The 14,992-nt window shown below is 38.2% G+C and overlaps 1 protein-coding gene and 1 long non-coding RNA gene across 2 annotated transcripts; both read left to right on the plus strand.

Moving 5' to 3' along the window:
- The first annotated feature begins 3,135 nt into the window (after positions 1–3,135).
- mybphb (myosin binding protein Hb) lies at positions 3,136–12,975 on the plus strand. Its single transcript, XM_053315567.1, has 10 exons — positions 3,136–3,395; positions 5,027–5,095; positions 5,283–5,417; positions 6,148–6,315; positions 8,896–8,984; positions 9,079–9,274; positions 9,450–9,589; positions 9,773–9,932; positions 10,358–10,494; positions 12,754–12,975. The coding sequence occupies exons 1-10, from the start codon at positions 3,173–3,175 to the stop codon at positions 12,973–12,975; spliced, it is 1,539 nt and encodes a 512-aa protein (XP_053171542.1). The 5' UTR covers positions 3,136–3,172.
- Positions 12,976–13,097: 122 nt separating this feature from the next.
- Positions 13,098–14,144, plus strand: LOC128355604 (uncharacterized). Its single transcript, XR_008321138.1, has 3 exons — positions 13,098–13,118; positions 13,842–13,870; positions 13,958–14,144. It is a non-coding gene; the product is annotated as an uncharacterized LOC128355604 (long non-coding RNA).
- The last annotated feature ends 848 nt before the right edge of the window (positions 14,145–14,992 follow it).

Below are 14,992 nucleotides of genomic sequence, written 5' to 3' on the forward strand. Positions count from 1 at the left end.
CAGAAGTGTTTCCTCTACACTATCCATTATTTATTTTCAATAAATAATCTTTTTTTAGTTCAAGACAACATCAGGTACCTTCCTTTTTTTATCATGTGTTTGGCTCATAAGCTGGAAACTTGCTGTCATACTCTTTTGCATAAAACAAGACTTACTTATTCCTGATCAAATGTAACCTTGTCACATTGTGGCTGCACACTCAACTTTTTTTTCCAAGCACTTAATTTAATTTTATGAACTGCTTTATGTAAAAAAAAAAAAAAAAAGTAATGTCACCACTATTGCCATATATACCATATATGCCATATATATCAGGTATTTAGATTCGTACTTCACAGGGATGATAATATAACAATATAACACCCTCTAATGAAAGTAAATTGAGCAAATGCTATTTGAGTCCAATCTGATTGTTTTTTTTTCCTAAAATGTTTATTTCCCCCAACACTCACCGTAGTAACTGTATATATTATGTACATACGATCAGGCTACATTGCAGTTATTTTATCTGCAACAGTTGCGTGGTGCAAATATCAAATATACCGAACCAAATACTGTACTGAAACTTAAACCATGTTTATTGACTGTCAAGTTTAGTTTCAACTGCTTATATGAATGTATAGAAAACACTTATAAAAAACAACCATTTATAACCATTCAATCATCTTGTAGGTGCTTGTAAAGGACGCATTATCACAAAGCTCCACTGCAAGGCACTTGTAACACTGGCTAAATAGAATGACTTTAAAGCTACCTATACCCATTTCATTTGCAACAGATCATGCGCTTCATAGACAGAGTTAAAAAACCTATTTGTTAAAGACTCTCATGCATATTATCAATATTTAGGTGCATACGGTGCTCTTTAACAATGTCCCCACAAATGTTTTAAGTGTTAAGTAAAGACCATATAGACATTCAGGGTAGGCCGGCAAGAATTGTGTATACTACAAGTGTCAGATGCTAAAGATATGATGATATATGATATTTTATAGGATGTGTTGTCGAAGAAGTGTTGAAGACATTTAGAGGCAGTGAAGTCATGTGAGACATTGTATGGTGTTTGCCCATGTTGATGTCGTATTCATATTTTGGTTTCTGGACATAATAAAAAATAGATTAAATTGTTGATGGAGGAAAACAGGAAAACACTTATAAAAGGTACTTTGTGTAGATTTCTTTTGTTTTTTTAAAAGCCAATATAGAGTAAAGAAGAGATTAAGTATTAAGTGGACTTGAGGATTTTGCAAGTGGTGTCAAAATAATTCTTCTGTTCATCCAAAACCACTTTTTCTTTCTTCTTAAATGAATGTCAGACCACTTTGATGACAGCTTGATAAGAAAGTTTAACATTTTAAGCTGCTTCTTGCTTAGTTATTGCACTGTTTGCATATAAGGCTAATGACAAAACCTAAAGCAAATCCTCAGCTCTGATTGGTCACTGTAATCTAAAGAAAATAAAAAGTATGAATTAAAGACATTACAGCGGAAAAGATGCCAAATGGCCAGTGAGTGTCACACACTGACCACATGAGAATAATTTAAGTTTTGTAAATATTTCAGATAGTACTACGAACCCCACCCTGGTCTGTTTTTTTTTTTTTTTTTTTTTTTTTTTTTTGCAGGTTTAACAAAAGCCATCAGCTCAAGCGTCTCATCTCATTCACTGGTTGTTGTGCCTGTTGCTCTGTAGTAGCTGTGATTTGTGTTTGCTTACTAGTGTATCAGGACTATGCAGCAACTTCTACTGGTGTTGGCAATTTGCAAATGTCTGAACTTCACGAGCAAATGCTGTGTGTTTTCATCTGGTCTGTCTTTGAGGTCTTAATTTGGACTAAATTGCACCACAGGATAAAAGTAAGAGCTTGTTTCAGTGGGTGATACTGAGCCTTAAAGAGAGGAGGATTTGTTTGGTGTTGCATTGAGAACAGGGTTAATTGATATACTTAAAGAAATTAAGATGTTTGAGAGCAGTTTGATGTGTTTTGTCCTTATGCATGGCAACAAAAGTATCAAAACAGGGCTTATTAATGGTCAATAAAATGACGATTAGACTAAATAATAACATGATTTAAAATCAAAGTTAGAGCCCAAAATATTTGGCAACAATCAGCACTTCATATTTTGATTTTTTTTAAATGATTAAACCAGATACAGAATAATTCTGAAAGGCCAATACAGGTTGCTGAATAGTCATATTTTTGCAAAGCTTGTTGTGGACTTAACAGAAGATTTTAAAAAATGTTATGCGGTATCTAATGTCACTGACGTGCAAATGTTAAGGGTTTCTAAGTGTTGTAAATGCATGTAAACTTTGCTGTGTGATGAGAAAAAATGTTAACATTAATGTATTGTTTAGGAAAATCATTCTAGATAATGTTTTCTTTTTTTAATACTCAGATATTTGATATTTCTTTTTCCTTTTTTTCTAAAGAATCCTTTGTAAAACTTCATTTCTCTATTTTGTACAGGACATCATTGTAAAGATTGTAAATAGGTTGGCATTATGGATGCGGCAACAATCATTAAGGAGGGGGGAAAAAAATCATCCTTAAGACATCGGTATATTTCTTCAGAGTTGGGTCCAATACAAGGATAAGGCATGCTTCTGAAGGCTTTCATCCACCTATCACTGTTTGTTGGAATCAATAAAATACATGTTATATTTAATCTGTTGCTTCCTGTGTGTCAGTTTGAAAGGGTTAACATTTTTTTAATGAACTTTAATGATCTTTTGTGCTTTCAATCATCATTAAGGTCACATAGAAATGCTTTAAGTGTTGAAAACGTAAAATTTGAGCAACATAAAAGTCATACAGTATTGAATCCAAAAAGCCCCCAAGCCCCATATAAGTCAGTATTTACTTGTATTTTAGTCTATACTTTATATTTTTATGTTATGTTAATAAAAAGTTATAATGTGACTGGATCATAGTTTTTGTACTGGAATAGTTGATGATGCACAGCGAGTGTTAATGAGTGAGACCACAAACAGACATGGTGGCCTGAGTCATAGATGGTGCCTAGTATCTATTACATGTAATTCATTGGGGGGCGGTGCCTGACCCTGAACCTGCCGAGCTCTATATAAGCCTGCAACCCCCGCAGGAATGATGGCATTGGATACAGTTTCAGGACTTTACCGAGTTGGGAATTAGCTGCAACCTTCAACATGCCGTCTAAACCTGCCCCGATCAAGAAGGCGGCAAAGAAAGAACCTGCCAAGAAGGAGGAGAAGGCTCCAGAGCCCGAGCCCGCTCCCGCTCCTGCTCCTGAACCCGCCCCAGAGCCTGCTCCAGTCGAGGCCGCTCCAGCCGAAGCTGCACCTGCTGAAGGGGCCCCTCCTGCCGAGGGAGAGGCTCCTCCAGCTGAGGAGGGCGCTGCACCCGCAGATGGTAATGCACCGTGCTCAGCGGCGTGTGAGCCATGAGTTCCCGTCCATTATACATCGTACAGTCCACCTTTATTTTATCTGTCGGTGGATGAACATGAGGAAGTTATTTCATTTTTTTTAAGTCCAAGGTAGTTTGATCAACTCATGGTAAGCAAGCGGTAACCTTTACGCACGTGTGCCGGTGCGCACAGAGCGTAAAGGTGCTCTGAGTTACTGGAGAGGGCGCGTCAGACGGAAACTGCACGTTTACTGCTTTAATTCTCTGCTTGCACTAGAAGCTTTTAACTCTTCATTGCTAAAGGCTACTGAAACATAGTAACTTTGGACATAACTGATATGTTAAGGCATATTACCAATACCTCGTTTATTAATTATTTCTATACTATTTATAATATTTAACGCTTATTTAACACATCTGCTGTGAGCATTAATTAATCTGTCATTCTAACGTCTAACATCTACATCAGCTGCTCCACCTGAAGAAGCTACTGCTCCTGCAGATCAGTCGACTGCTGATGGTATGATCATACCCCCCCCCCCCCCCCCCCCCAAAATCACCCATCTCTGCTCATATTAACTTCTCTTTTTTCATTCTACTAGATTTAACCTTTTTATCAGTATATAACATTTTCCAAATGTTTGACCACTTTGAACATGTCATATACTGATGTCCTCTAACTTCTAATATCTGCTGCACCTGCTACAGAAGAAGCACCAGCTGCTGCTGCTGCTGCTGCTGAGGCCCCTGCTGATGGTAAAAAATAATAATTAAAAAAAGACTATCAGTGGAATAAAAGGCATCTTCTAAAAGTATTGTCAAACTTCAACCTCCTACAGTAAAGCTAACTGCACGAATGCCTATTGCTAATGTACTCTAACCTCCTATATCAGCTGCTGCACCTGCTACAGAGGAAACACCAGCTGCTGCTGCTGAGGCCCCCACCGATGGTAAAAAAAAAAAAAAAATAGAAACAAAGTCAGTGGAGTAACAGACATCTTATATGAGTACGCTATTATTAAACCTTCATGCTCCTATAACAAAGCTAACTGCACTAATATTACATGATAATATCTTCTAACCCCTAATATCAGCTGCTGCTCCGGCTGTAGAAGAATCGCCAGCTGCCACTGCTGAGGCCCCCGCTGATGGTAAAAAAAGACAACAACTTGATCCACAACAGACATCTTACACAAGTAGTATTAACATTTGAAGTTCCACGCTTACATGGTAAAGCTAACAACACTAACTGACTCCCACATAACGCTTTTAACACCTTCTAGACCACTAAATCCAGCACATACATTATCATCTGTCAGAACATATTCCATCTGCCTAATGCACTAATTAATATCTAACATTTAATAATAGCTGCTGCCGCTCCAGCCACAGAGGAAGCTGCTCCCGCTGCTGACGCTGAAGCACCTGCTGATGGTAAAGCAACCAGCATTTAGTTTTTTGTTTTGTTTTTTGTTTTTTCATTTGAGAAAAACTGGATACAAATAAATGCTTTGACATGCCAGTATGAGAGACAGAGAGCTGTGAGGTACATAACTGGATTATAAGTGATGCTGTTGCATTGCCCTCCTCATCACATGCTGCCAATGATAATGCCAATACCTATTCAACATCAGGTGAAGCTGCTGAGCCACCTCCACCAGAAGAGGTTAAACCACCCACACCTCCACCACCTCCACCCAAAGGTAACCCCTCTATTCACAAACCTTCATCTCAGAGTGATATGATTTCTCTTTTCAGCACCCGTTTTCTTTTATTACAGTACTAGAATTAAGAACTGGATCGTCTTTTAATCAATATCTGATTGATGTGTATTTTTGCCACTTATATCAATATCACTTGAGTAATTTTGTGTTTCTTTGGCATCTGCAGAGCCCACAAGCGCTCCTGTGGAGCTGTTTGTTGAGGACAAAAATGACACTTCAGTTACCATCATGTGGAGCCAGCCGGAGACAGTCGGCCCAGACGGTCTGGATGGATACACCATTGAAATCTGCAAGGACGGAAGTAAGTCCTGCTCAGCTTTTGACCAGGTGCACTAAATACTGACACATGCACCAAAGGGGTCAGATAGTGGTATTAATACACAGTGACAAAAGTGTCAACTGACTTTTAAATTACTTCAAAAGGTTTAATGTCAACAGCTGATATTAGGTTTTTACATCAGCACTTTACATTGCAGCTCTTTCTGCTACACAATGTTTAAGTGCATTTTAAATATACTTAGGAACATGTTAAATTGCTGTTTTAATGTGGGTCAGCCATATCGGTTGCAGCTGTCCCTGAAGTGTCACTGGCAGAGTTATATCATGAGCTACCTAACTTCTCCCTACAAGGAAAGAGGCATTTCAGGAGCTGCTGTGGTCTCGCTGGAGGTCCTGCTTTTAGACTTACAGCTCTAAGCTAATATCAGCAGCAGTTCAATGCAAGCTTGATTTAGCAGGCAGGGCTTGATGTATATCCACAGAGCAGCAATTTCATGTATACACACAAAAAATTTGCGTCAAACATAATCACTCTGTTTCCATTTCAAAGCTGCACAACAAGCTGTGCTCAGTGTCCCAATTTATTAATTATCAATCTCTTATTATCTGTGTGAATCAGATCTGTTCCTCTCATGATGCCAACAGTTTGCACATTAAGTGCTCTTTAATAACACATTTTTGATCTTATAATAGAGAGATAAACAACAGCTTTGTGCCGGTATGTCTTCAATCTGTGTAATTGTCCCATTCAGCTGAGGACTGGAAAGCAATCAATGAGGATCTGCAGAAGTCCTGCCGCTACGTGATCAAGAACCAGACCACCGGTGACCGTCTGAAGATCCGTGTGGTGGCTCTTAACCCCGGTGGCCGCAGCCCTCCATGTGCACTCCATGAGGCTGTTCTGGTGAAAGAGGTTGCTGGTAAGAAATGTTCACAAAGACAGAGAGCACATAACTTAACACACACTATTCTATGATCACTTTTCTTTACATTTTCAGCACATGAAGGGAACTATCTATACCACTTTTACCACAAATAAAAGAAAGAGTCAGAAAAGTTCAACTTTATTTATCCAACACAGACATTTAAGTGTTAAAGCAGTAAAATAAAATATAAAAACAAATGCATCGTACTGATACACAACCTTTAAAAAAAGCTAGAATATTATATGCATGACGAGCATCTAGTATAATGAAATGAAACACTGAAAAAAAACATACTACATAAAACATACATAAGTAGTACAGAGTGTGTTGAGAAAGATATAATAAAAATATTTCACAAATCAGTTTGTCATAGTCATTGTTATATCATTTTAGCTGTTTATGTTCTGCTCACTGGTTGTTTGGTACTCATAAAGCTCCTCAAACGACTACCTTTACACAGATGGTTCTTAACGCCTACATGACCAAAACTTAGAATCAAAGAGTCAGGTCTAAAATAAATGTTTATTTTCATTTGTAGTGGGTTTATTGCATTAGGACAGCTCAAGAAGCTACCACATATGAGTGCATCATAGACTGGGCTTCTGAGTAATATTAAACTTTCTCTCATGTGCAACTTGATTAGCTTAAACACTTTGTAAAGTATGCTACAACAAATATGCGACACACCATTTGACATAACTCTGGCTTAAACTTCATAGGGCTATTTATCATGAGAACAGGGAGTTGTAAAGTGCAGGAGTCAAACAGAAACAGCTCAGCAATGTTTTCCTCTCAGCTATCTGGACCCTGCTGGCAACATACCTGTAATGCTAATGGCTTAAAACTCTGCTCTTCTCACTTGTCTCTACTTTCAACTGGAACACATATCCAGCCAAACACACTGTGATAATTACACACTTGTTAAGTAGAAGGTTTTAAAGACACAGTGTTAATCAGAGACATTATATCTAAAGTGATTTGTGGTAAAACAATGATTGGATGCCTGAAGGCTTTAAAAAGAGGAGCTGTGTTACCTTGGCTCAGTCACAAATCATCGTTATGCATAATGGAGAGTTGGACGGGGCAGGAATGCTAGTTGATCCCAGCTAAACTGGCAGTATTTCAATAGTCACAACCATGTTCGCCATAGCAGGCGGTCCACATTTAGAAATATCTTATGAATGCTTTCCTCCCAAATGACCACCGACTAGAAAGCTTTGGAAAAATAGTTAGGATGTCGTCGCTATTAACACAGATTTTTCTGTGGAGAGGTTGGCATTGCATTGTGCTCGCTGTCAGGATTCCTGCTGGGGGGAGTGTCAGGCTCCTTCTCTAAGATCGATGGTGACAAGTGATCTGACTGCAAGCAGGTGGGGGCTGTGAAGAGGAGAGGGGGTGGGTAAATTCCAGTGTGTCCTGTGTCTGCGTAGAGAGGGGGGTGGATGACGGGGGTGGTGGGTGTGGATCCAGCTTCTCAGGTGACACCCCAAATCTCATGACACTTCCAGAGATTCACTGTTTATTTTGAAACATGCCACAGACTTTGCAGGGGAGAATTTTCATTAAGCCTAATGCTCCCTGTATGAAGTGTTAAGACACTTAACATGCCAGCACACAGTATGTGCTCAAGGTCTCCAGAATATGTAATATTTCAGCTAACATATAGATGTACTTAAGCTCATAAAAATAGTTTTTACCAGTTCATTTATGATCCTATTTATATCTACAGTACAGTTTGAAGAAGGCATCAACTGGCTTTATTTAAACATGATTTTAATGTATTCTGATGTGAGTGGGTGTAACCCAAGCTCCAAATCATGCGTCATTTTGGAGAGGTGATATACTACAGTACGCCTGCTTTATTTAGAGTCACAGTGACAAATGTTGCTCTGCTGTACTCAGCAGGTGGTCCGTCTCAGCAAATCACTTTTACAAATAAGCTTCAATAAGATACTGAGGCTTCAAAAGTCACTGTTGGTTTGTCAACTGTTTTTATGATTTTTTTAATGATGATGTTGGGATTTATTTTTGCCTTTATAGAATATATTACACAAATAGGGAGTTAGGGAAGAGGTGGGTTGGTGCCTTCTTAACAAATATTTTACAGTCATGGGGTGAAAATGTTTGCTTTCTAATGCTGTGATATTCTAATACTTTTATATCCACAATTATTTTTATTCCCTTGACGCATTTTAAAATCTCCGACTTCAAGGCAGAAATGTACTAATAATAAACACACAAATATGCAAAACAACAGTTAAGGTAAAATGTAAGCTATGAAGCACTGAGTAGATAGCTGAGGTGATAAAGGAAGGATAATGGTGGCTTTTACAACCATTCAAAACACAGAGATGCCCTGATGGCACCACCGGCTGAGATGAACTTGCATGGTTGCTGATTTGCGACTCCTGTCTATAAGATTTATCGGAAATGAAATCCTTTTGTTTGACTCCAAAGATCCTAACAGTCCTGCTCAGTCTGTTTCCGTCATTCACTGACGAGATGTGGAACCAATACATGATTGATTAATATTGACTAATGCTAATTTCATTCATTGTATTTAATTTTCTCTAGATCGCCCCAAAGTTCGTCTGCCTCGTTTCCTCAGACAGAGATACGTCGCTCATGTTGGAGAGAAGATCAATCTAACCATCCCCTTCACAGTAAGCCCAAGATGACTGTGTGTTACTGCAAGTATGTGATGAACCCAGCAACATAATTCATTAAAACCAATTTGTCTGGTTTCTTTCTCTCCAGGGCAAACCCAAACCCGTGGTCACCTGGACAAAGAACGGAGAGCCCCTGGACAAAAAGAGGGTGAACATCCGCAGCACCGAAAGAGATAGCATCCTGTTTATCCGTGCATCTGAGAGAGAGGACTCTGGAGAGTATGAGATGTGTGTGAAGGTAGATGACTTTGAGGACAAGGCTTCACTCGTCCTTCAAATTGTCGGTGAGTATTGAAGTATTGATGTTGCATTAAAAAAAAAAGTAAAAACACAAGTTGTTTTCCAAGCCACAGGGAAGCACAGCACAGTGACACACTGTGAAAAATCCAATTCAGTGTAATGAGATTGAAAACTCTGGACATAATACTTGATACCTCATCAATGCCTGGTCTTTCACAGAGCTGCCCGGGCCCCCTGCCAGTGTAAAGGTTGTGGATGTCTGGGGCTTCAATGTTGCTCTGGAGTGGACTGCACCCAAAGATAATGGAAACACAGACATTACAGGTTACACAATCCAGAAAGCCGACAGAAAGACTACTGTAAGTAATTTTTAATAATAATTATAAAATAATAATTGTTAGTGTAGGATTTCAGTACCAAAGGGTTGCTGACTGCTGGTGTGATAATAAATTCTATTTGATGATTATTAATAGTGGGATAGCGATCCTCAGTATCTCTGCAGCTAATTCATCTTGTCATTGCTGTGTGTTGTGTGTTCACAGGACTGGTACACTGTGTTGGAGAATTACCATAGACTTAATGCCACTATCTCTGACCTCATCATGGGCAACACCTACAAGTTCAGAGTGTTTTCTGAAAACAAGTGTGGAATTAGTGAGGACGCTGCTGTCACAAAGGAAGAGGCCACCATCGTGAAAGAGGGTACTCTTTGCTTTATTAGTTCTTTGCCAAGACACTGAAGACTTAATTCATTAGTTCACTCACTCAGTAGCAATGTCTGGGAATCATATCTTTATCCTACAGAAATGTTACTGTTACTTGCTAGTAGGCATTTCTTCTATTAAATTAACCCTCTACTTTAACCTAAATATATTACATTTACATACATTTTTGCATGCATTTTTATTGACAAATCTGTAACCTCACATGTAAATGTGAAAACTGCAGCCATGCAAATGATGGTTGACCAATGACAAAAAGCAACAATAGTTATATTAGTAAGAGCTGTCATTGGGCATGCGACTTTTCAAGAAATCCTGCATAAAGCATAAAAAGACGGACTCTTATTAAGTGGTGTATATCAGGTAAGCTGTAATGTAGTTAATAGTTTATTTTCTGTTTTCCAGGTATTGAATACAAGCCTACTGAGTTCAAGGAGCACGACTTCAGCGAGCCGCCCAAATTCACCACTAATCTGACTGACAGATCCACCACTGTTGGCTACAGCACCAAGCTGCTGTGCTCTGTCAGGGGACTACCAAAAGTACAGTAACAAGATTTTCTTTTTTTTCATGCACGAACAGTACCATGTCATTACCCTGTAACACTAAACAGTTTGTCTTCAAAGTTTGTTTTATGAACAAATAATGAAGTAGACATTTATATATCACATTTCACAGACACCAGTCACAAAGTGTTTCACAGTTAAATAAATAAAACAAAGATAAACAACAGATAAAACAAAGTGGTAAAAACAGACATAAAACACAAGTTTAAATATGAAATACCACAAGCTTCCTCAATGCTTGTCTGAACAGATGGGTTTGAAACTGCTTTTTGAAAGAATCCACAGTCTTAAAAAAAAGTGTCTGAGGGACCCTGAGAACAATCTGAGAAGTCAGCTAGTGGTCTGAGTGCAGATGACCATGATGCAATGTGGAGCATGGCCACATAGGGCTCTACAAGTGAACACCAAGATTTTAAAATTAATTATAAAATTAACAGGAAGCCAGAGCAGAGAGGTTAAAATAGGTTTAATGTGTGACCATCTGTTGGATTGTAGCCTAGCAGCAGCACTTGAGCAGTCTGTAAACAGTCCAAGGGAGATTTATTAAGGCAGGCAAAAAAATCATTACAGTTAACTATGATGAGATTAAAGCATGTATTAGCATCTCCATTTCAACTCTTGACACAACAGACCTGAGTTAGGATGTGTTTCTTAAGTGAAAGAAACATGATCGAGTCAATATGAAAACTCATGGATTGGTTAAAAATCACACCAAGATCATGCAGACTAGATGGAGACGAGGAAAGAAGTTCTGCCTGATTACTAGTGACAATTATCAGCAGCAAAAATGAAGACTTCAGTTTTATCTGCTTTTGACAAGAGAAAAGTATTTGCCATTCAGTTCATAATTGCATTTAAGCAGTTGTTTAATACACAGTCTATCAGGCTCATCATGTTTGAAGGATAAATATAACTGGATGTCATCAGCATCCAAATGAGTGAAAGCATCTATAAGGAGAATAGCACAGGCCCCAAGACTGATGCTTGTGGTACACCACATAACAAAGCAGCACGTCCAACACATAGCTCATGACTTCAATGTATTTCAGATGCTACATTTCAACATTTCAATCACTGAACAAACCTTGTCACAGCTAATGCAAAAATAATGACAAATATAGATAATTTGGACTAATGTTTTTTCTTTTTCTTCAGCAAGTATCTCTTGAATGAATTTGTTATTAATTGAATGGAACACAATGGCTTCCCATAAAACAATTATGCTTATGGAAATGGTCTGCAGTTGTAATGTAGGGCTTTTCTAGTCGATATAACCACTCAAAGCACTTTTACATTACATCTCATTCACCCATTCACACACATTCATACACTGATGGCAGGGGCTACCATGCAGGGTGCAAACCTGCACATCAGGAGGAAGCTAACCATTCATTCTCATTCACACACCATTGGCGCAACAACAGGAGCAATTTGGGGTTAAGTGTCTTGCTCAAGGACACATCAACATGTGGACCGCCAATCTTCCAATTGGAGGACAACCGCTCTACCTCCTGAGCCACAGCCACCCCCAAATGGTTTTTAGTATTCCTTTTATAAAATGACTCAAAACGATTACACAATTCTTAAAATAGTTGTCATTGCTGTTGTTAGCTAAATGGCTGAAACCAACAAAATCACTGGTTCTGGCCTTTGATATTTTGAAATACAGAGGTTTATTTGTAATTAATGCACTAATGGAGTGTTCATTGAGTCTTTGTTAGATTTGCTCAGTCATTAACCTACTTGTCAGTACGTTAATGATTATATTAAGGTTACTGGCCATACTTTGAGTTGTTTAACAAACACCTTTCCTCACTCAGTCAGTCATGCTTTGAGCTGAGAATGTGGAAGCCTGCTTTCTTGAGTATCTCATCTCTTTGGGACATAACCAACCGGGTCACCAAACAGGATGGTAGTGTAGAATTGGTATATATATATGGTGAGAGCAGAGGAGGGTGGAGGCCATAAGGGTGACAGGTCAGCAGGGAAGCGGGGTCAGATGTGTAACATTCCTTTTGGAGCCCCAGGAGGTGCTTACCATGTCAGTGCCATTAAAACTCCCATAACGACTGTGTGCAGTGTGTCCACTTCCATCAGAAGGGTTTTTTTTGCCAAGTGACTGAAACATAAATAGAAACAGCACCACTCCTTGTTTATTTATGAGATGAGGGTTGTTAGGGGGCATGATCTGTACTTCTAGAGGGAAGTGTGTAAAAATCTCATATTTTTCTGCAGCCTAAGATCATATGGATGAAGAATCAGATGATTATTGGAGACGATCCCAAGTACAGGCAGATCTGCGTCCAGGGTATCTGCTCTCTGGAAATCCGTAAACCCGGTAGCTTTGACGGAGGTGTGTACGCCTGCAGAGCCAAGAATGATCACGGAGAAGTAACTATCAGCTGCAAGCTGGAGGTTAAACGTAAGTACAACAACTACCTAAAGCAACTACCTTAAAGCTTTTTGTGGGAGTTAAACAGTATAAATTTACACTGGAAGCACTGGAAATATTTTGAAAACTAATAACTTGTTATTCTGTTAAACAGAGCCCACTGTTCCAGAGGGAGAAAAAGAAAAGAAATAGATCATCATTTTCACAGGTCAGAAATTAAAAAGAAGAAGTTTTCTGACATGTTCTATGTGATTATAAGTCAAACTCAAAAAAGGAGTGTGCCTATCAGCCTTATAAAGAAAACCTGATAACTGTTTTATTTTTGGAGTAACTTGTTACTTGCATATTTATAGCATACTGTAGATATTTAAAAATGCTATGAACATTTTCCAGTTAAGCTGGATGTATATTGTATGAATATTAGATTTGATCTATGCTGTGATCAAGTGTACTTGAGTCCTGAGGTGGCCTCGTCCTTCTCCGTGACTTACTTTCCATACATGGAAGGCACTAAACTTGGAAAAGGTGGCCTCTGCCACTGACAGTGAATCCAAGAGGCAGCACCCATAAATTAAATCCCTAATGGCTCCTCATATACACGGTTAGGAGACTTAATCACATTTCCTTTACTCAGCAGTAGTAATCTCCATAAGGGCACTGATATACAGCATTTAATAATTGTAGGACTTGCACAGTCTAAAAAATGTGAGTTTTAATTGGTTTAAAGAAGTGGTTTAATATAACACAGTGAATTTCTTATAGTGTTGACAAATCTCCTTTTTAACATTTACAAGTATTTCAAAACTTTTATGTCTGCCCAATTTACATTTTTCTCATGTGATTCTAAAGCCCAGGCTAATAGCTGTTTCTGCAGTTGCAGCTCAGATTCCTCCTTTAACACCTGTTCATTTGTTCAATCCTAAATTAGGAGCAGAAGGAATGAGGCCTTTACAGCATAAGGTGCGTGACCCTTTTAGCGTTTCTAAAACGGTCGTGCGAAATGATGAATCAAGTTTTTAAAGTTTGAATTTCTTTCTGTGTCCACAGGAAGGTGCTGGATTCCTGGAGGAACATGTATATATGGCTGGTGACCATACTACCAAATTGTTGTTGCCTGTGACCTCTTGCTGGGAATTATGATGAACACTTGTTGTTGTCTGATGCCTTTTTCTTCACTGCATTATTCAGTCTATATCCATGTCCACAAACAGCTTTTTCCCCAACGACGGTTCATACTGACAGATCTGCCAATTACTGAACCTCTCTAGTTTTTCAGTCAAACTGGGAGAATTTTACAGCATGAAGGAGAACTACATGTAACTTCTACGTGTTTATACCAATAAATCATTTAATTTCTGGTTTTGTTTTTTCAATACAGTGTCTTCTGTAAATTGAAATCTGTAAAGTTGTGTGAAGGCTACTATGATGTAATAAAGTTAAAAAAAAAACCAATAACATAATACTGGGCTTAACATCAACTACTACCTTTAATAACTAACTATGAACAGTTCTTCAAACTAAAAGTAAATACTTCAAAACAGGGACAATAAAATGTGAGGCTGCGATGTCATGCATCAGTTTCAGTTTATAAAGATCTTACATTTAAATGAGCTACTGCTGAAAGTTGTAGAATTTATTTTAATTTCCTAGAAGTTTCCTGGAAAATGTCATATTAATTTTAAGGAAAATAAAGACCATGTTCAATTGGTACAGTTCCATTTGATTAATTGCAGGAGTAACCTAAAACATCTTTTGGTCAGTGCTTCATATAGCTACTGTAGATATTTAATGTATTATTATTTAATGGTGAAAAACAAAAATAAATGTAATTTTAAGCAAGTAAAGAAGTAAATAAATAAGTTATGTAAGTACAAGTAGTATAGATGATTAAAGCAGTGATAAGTCAACGTTCCTGCTATGACAAGGTTTGCCACAAACAAGTTATCTGTTATCCACAATTCAAATCAACTGCCACTTGTCTATGAGGAAGAATCAAGCACTGAGAGCAGTCTGACACAGGTGCATCCAACATTTAACATTATATATATATGACTGAAAATAAGGGAAAGCACAATAGGTCCC

The sequence above is a fragment of the Scomber japonicus genome, chromosome 3 (genome assembly GCF_027409825.1).
Source record: "Scomber japonicus isolate fScoJap1 chromosome 3, fScoJap1.pri, whole genome shotgun sequence".
Lineage (NCBI taxonomy): Eukaryota > Metazoa > Chordata > Actinopteri > Scombriformes > Scombridae > Scomber > Scomber japonicus.

What these genes read in the sequence shown, in the direction of transcription:
- mybphb (XM_053315567.1), top strand. Translation starts at nt 3,173, where the DNA reads ATGCCGTCTAAACCTGCCCCGATCAAGAAGGCGGCAAAGAAAGAACCT. An exon ending in ACTCGTCCTTCAAATTGTCG is followed by an intron (nt 9,275 to 9,449) that starts GTGAGTATTGAA and finishes GGTCTTTCACAG; the next exon opens with AGCTGCCCGGGCCCCCTGCC. An exon ending in CTGTCAGGGGACTACCAAAA is followed by an intron (nt 10,495 to 12,753) that starts GTACAGTAACAA and finishes ATTTTTCTGCAG; the next exon opens with CCTAAGATCATATGGATGAA.